The 3,283-nt window shown below is 60.4% G+C and overlaps 2 protein-coding genes across 2 annotated transcripts in view; one reads left to right on the forward strand and one right to left on the reverse strand.

Annotated features, from left to right (window-relative positions):
• The window catches only part of ZNF132 (zinc finger protein 132), a 35,063-nt gene that overhangs the window by 23,648 nt on the left and 8,132 nt on the right, over positions 1–3,283 (reverse strand).
• LOC107182327 (zinc finger protein 324A-like) lies at positions 305–3,234 on the forward strand. Its single transcript, XM_015560793.1, has 4 exons — positions 305–453; positions 716–832; positions 1,856–2,051; positions 3,177–3,234. The coding sequence occupies exons 1-4, from the start codon at positions 333–335 to the stop codon at positions 3,232–3,234; spliced, it is 492 nt and encodes a 163-aa protein (XP_015416279.1). The 5' UTR covers positions 305–332.

The following is a 3,283-nucleotide window of genomic DNA, read 5'->3' on the forward strand; positions in this document are numbered from 1 at the left end:
TCAGGGAATCGAACCTGAGACCCTTCAGTCTGCAGGCCGACACTCTATCCTCTGAGCCAAGCCCGCTCTGGCAAGCAGGCTACTTTTTGATAATTTTGTACGGCCTGTGAATGACGTTATACACATCCTAATGGCCCTTGGCAGAAAAAAGGGTCCCACCCCTGACCAAAGAGGGGCCCACAGGGGTGAGGGGGGCTGCACCTGCACAGCCCTGGGGTGGGGGGGATGTCTGAGGGCCTGAGGGGAAGTGGCCGTTGGGACAGGGAGTCCTGGGTCACAGGGCCGTAACGTAGGCCGGGCCGGTCTCCCCCCGCCCACTGTTGCAGGCACTGATGGTCTTCGAGGATGTGGCCGTGTACTTCTCCCGGGAAGAGTGGGGGCTCTTGGACTCGGCCCAGAGGGCCCTGTACCGCCAGGTGATGCTGGAGAACTTCGCCCTCGTGGCCTCGCTGGGTAAGGCCCTGGGTCCCCCTGGGAAAGCGCCTCGTTGCCAGGCTGGTCTGCCAGCAGGAACCCCCTCACCCCCCAGGGGCCTCAGAGCAGCCCCACTCCCCCGGCCGAGGGTCCCTTCAGGCCGTGGCACCTCAGGGCCTGGGCTCAGTGCTCTTCCTCCGGCCCTGCCGACACGGTCCTCCCCACGGGCACAGGAAGCTGTCCCTGCTGTCCCTGTCATGAGCTGGAGTCGGCCCCTCACTGGCTCGCCTGCCCCTTGCAGGACTCTCTGCCTCCCGACCTCGGATCGTCCTCCAGCTCGAGCGGGGTGAGGAGCCCTGGGTTCTCAGTGGGCTGGATGTGGCCCTGGCCAGGGACGCCCAGAGGAGGCCCGGCCCTGGTGAGTGGGGCCCCCGGGGGCCGGGGAGGGGGGTCCCTCTTCCCCACACTCTGCTGCCTCCCACCTGACTCCCTCCTGTTCTCCTTCCACCATGAGCCTCTCCTGGAGGCTCCAGCCTTGGCTGCCCTCAAAAGGGGAGCTCTGAGGGCACCCAGGCCGCGGTGAGACCTCAGAATCCCACCCCAGACAGCGTGTTGGCCTCACACCTTCCCTGTCTCCCCTCCTCGCCTCCTGCGGGGCCGGTCCTTCACTTTCCCTCCCGCGCTCCTTGTTTCTTGAGCACTTGCAGTGGCCAGGCGGGTTCTCGGGGCACCAGGGACCCTGCTTTGGCCGGGACGTTCCCGGTGCTGCCTCCCTGGCGTTGGCTGTGCTGGAGGAGGGGTCAGCAAACAGGGTCCATGATCAAACTCTCGGCTCAGGCAGCCACCAGTCGGGGGCGCTGCAGACAGGACGGCTTAATTCTCAGCAGCTTCCACACCCAGACCTGGGGCCCCCCTTGCGTTGTAGCTGGTCCCCAGTACTCTGTGTCTGCCTCTAACACCTCTCCTGTGTCCCCACTGCATGAACGACTTCAGCCAGGAGTGAGTCCCTGGGCGCAGCCACGTGGCTTTGAAAATGAGGCCAGAGCCCCGGGGAGCCTGCCCAGGGACTACTGCACAGGACCGGGCATGCCTGAAGGAGGGCCTTCTGCAAAGAGCTTGTCTGCAAATAGGATACTTCTGGGCCTCAGTGCCGGGGACAGGGGTGCCAAACTACGGAGAGTCAGAGACCCCAGGGCCCCAAATCCCCAGAGGACGACTTCCCATGTTTCAGGATGTGAGCTGCACAGGGAACGCACTAGTGTCCCTGGAGAGGGGCTGGGACCCAGGAGGGTCTGCCCCAGCACAATCTAAATGTGTGGGTTCTTGACTTGGTGCAGGAAACTTCACAATACTAGTCCAAGTGATTTTGAGAGTTCATTTGTTAAAGACTAGAGGCCCGGTGCACAAAAATCTGTGCCACCCACTGCTTCTGGTCCCGCAGGTTCCCAGCGCCCGGCAGAGGACAGAGCTGGTTCAGGGGAAGCAGCGTGGCCTTTCCCGGAAAGGCCCCCCCTGACACCTCCCGGAGTCCCCCGCACCCCTGCCGCCTGTGAGCCCGGAGATCGCCTGGAGGGGCGTCGGGGCAGCTCCTCGTCTGGGGAGAGAAAGCCCACGGGGGTCTCCGTGCACCTTCCAAAGTCAATAAAAACATTAAACCCAGGCAGTGTAGTTCAGTGGTTGGGCGTCGACCTATGAACCAGGAGGTCACAGTTCGATTCCTGATCAGGGCACATGCCCGGTTTGTAGGCTTGATTCCCAATGGGGGGTGTGCAGGAGGCAGTTGATCAAGGTTTGCATTGAACCGAAACCTCCTTGCACATGCTCCACACGTGTAGGGCGTCTCCACAGGACGTGTTCCTTGATGCTCATGGAGGTGCAAAGTGTCTTTCATAAATGGGCCACACCTGAAAATCAATAAAGATATATTTAAAAAAACATATTAAGAGAAAAAAAAGATAAAAGAGGCAGGACCACAGCAACAGGAGTGAGCCTGGCAGAGAGCTGCCGTGGCCCTTGGGGGAGTCACAGAGGCGGAAGTGAGCCTGCTGGGCTGCGTGGACGCAGGAAGCAAGTTACAGCGGCAGAAGGAGAGCCCCTCAGGGGTGTCGCCCGGACAAGCTGCCACTGCCTGCTGCTCCCCTGGTTGCAGGCCTTGTTGGCACCCTGAGAGCTTAGGAGAAAGAGAACAAAGATGGGCCCTGAGGAAGGTGTGGGTGTGCTCTAAGGAGAGCATGCTCTGGCTTCCTTTATCTAAGGTTTTTAAATTTGTTTTCTAAAGATGGGAATTTTAGGGGAGATGTGAGGGGAGGATCTTGTCTTTTTATGGGTGCCCTGACCCAGAATCCAATCGGTGACCTTTGGGTGCACAGGACACAGTTCAACCAACTGAGGCACACCAGCCAGGGCAGGGCAGGGTCTTTCTGTTGTTTTTAATCCTCACCTGAGGATATTTTTTCCACTGATTTTCAGAGATTGTAGGAGGGAGGGAGGGAAGGAGAAAGGTTCATGTGAGAGATACATCGACTGGTTGCCGGGTGCAGGTACTATTCTTGACCGGGAATCTAACCAGCGACCCTCTGGGGCACGGGCCAACACGCTAACCTCTGAGCAACACCGGCCAGGACTGTCCTCACTCTTCTTAACACACAAATCCCAGACGCACTGGTCCCCAACCTGCTGAGCTGCAGAGACGTCACCTGCCCTAACCCCAGGCCCCAGCCCTCCTGCCCCTCTCGCTTGCACCCTTCATGCTGCTACCCCAGGTCTACTCTGCACAGAGGCTGGGTCCCCGCCCTGACCCCAACCCCCAGCTGCACGTGACCCTGGGGCTCTGGGACCGTGAGGGTGGGGATCCCCGCTCCCCTGCCCA

This window comes from Myotis davidii, unplaced genomic scaffold, assembly GCF_000327345.1.
Source record: "Myotis davidii unplaced genomic scaffold, ASM32734v1 scaffold936, whole genome shotgun sequence".
In the NCBI taxonomy this organism is placed as follows: domain Eukaryota; kingdom Metazoa; phylum Chordata; class Mammalia; order Chiroptera; family Vespertilionidae; genus Myotis; species Myotis davidii.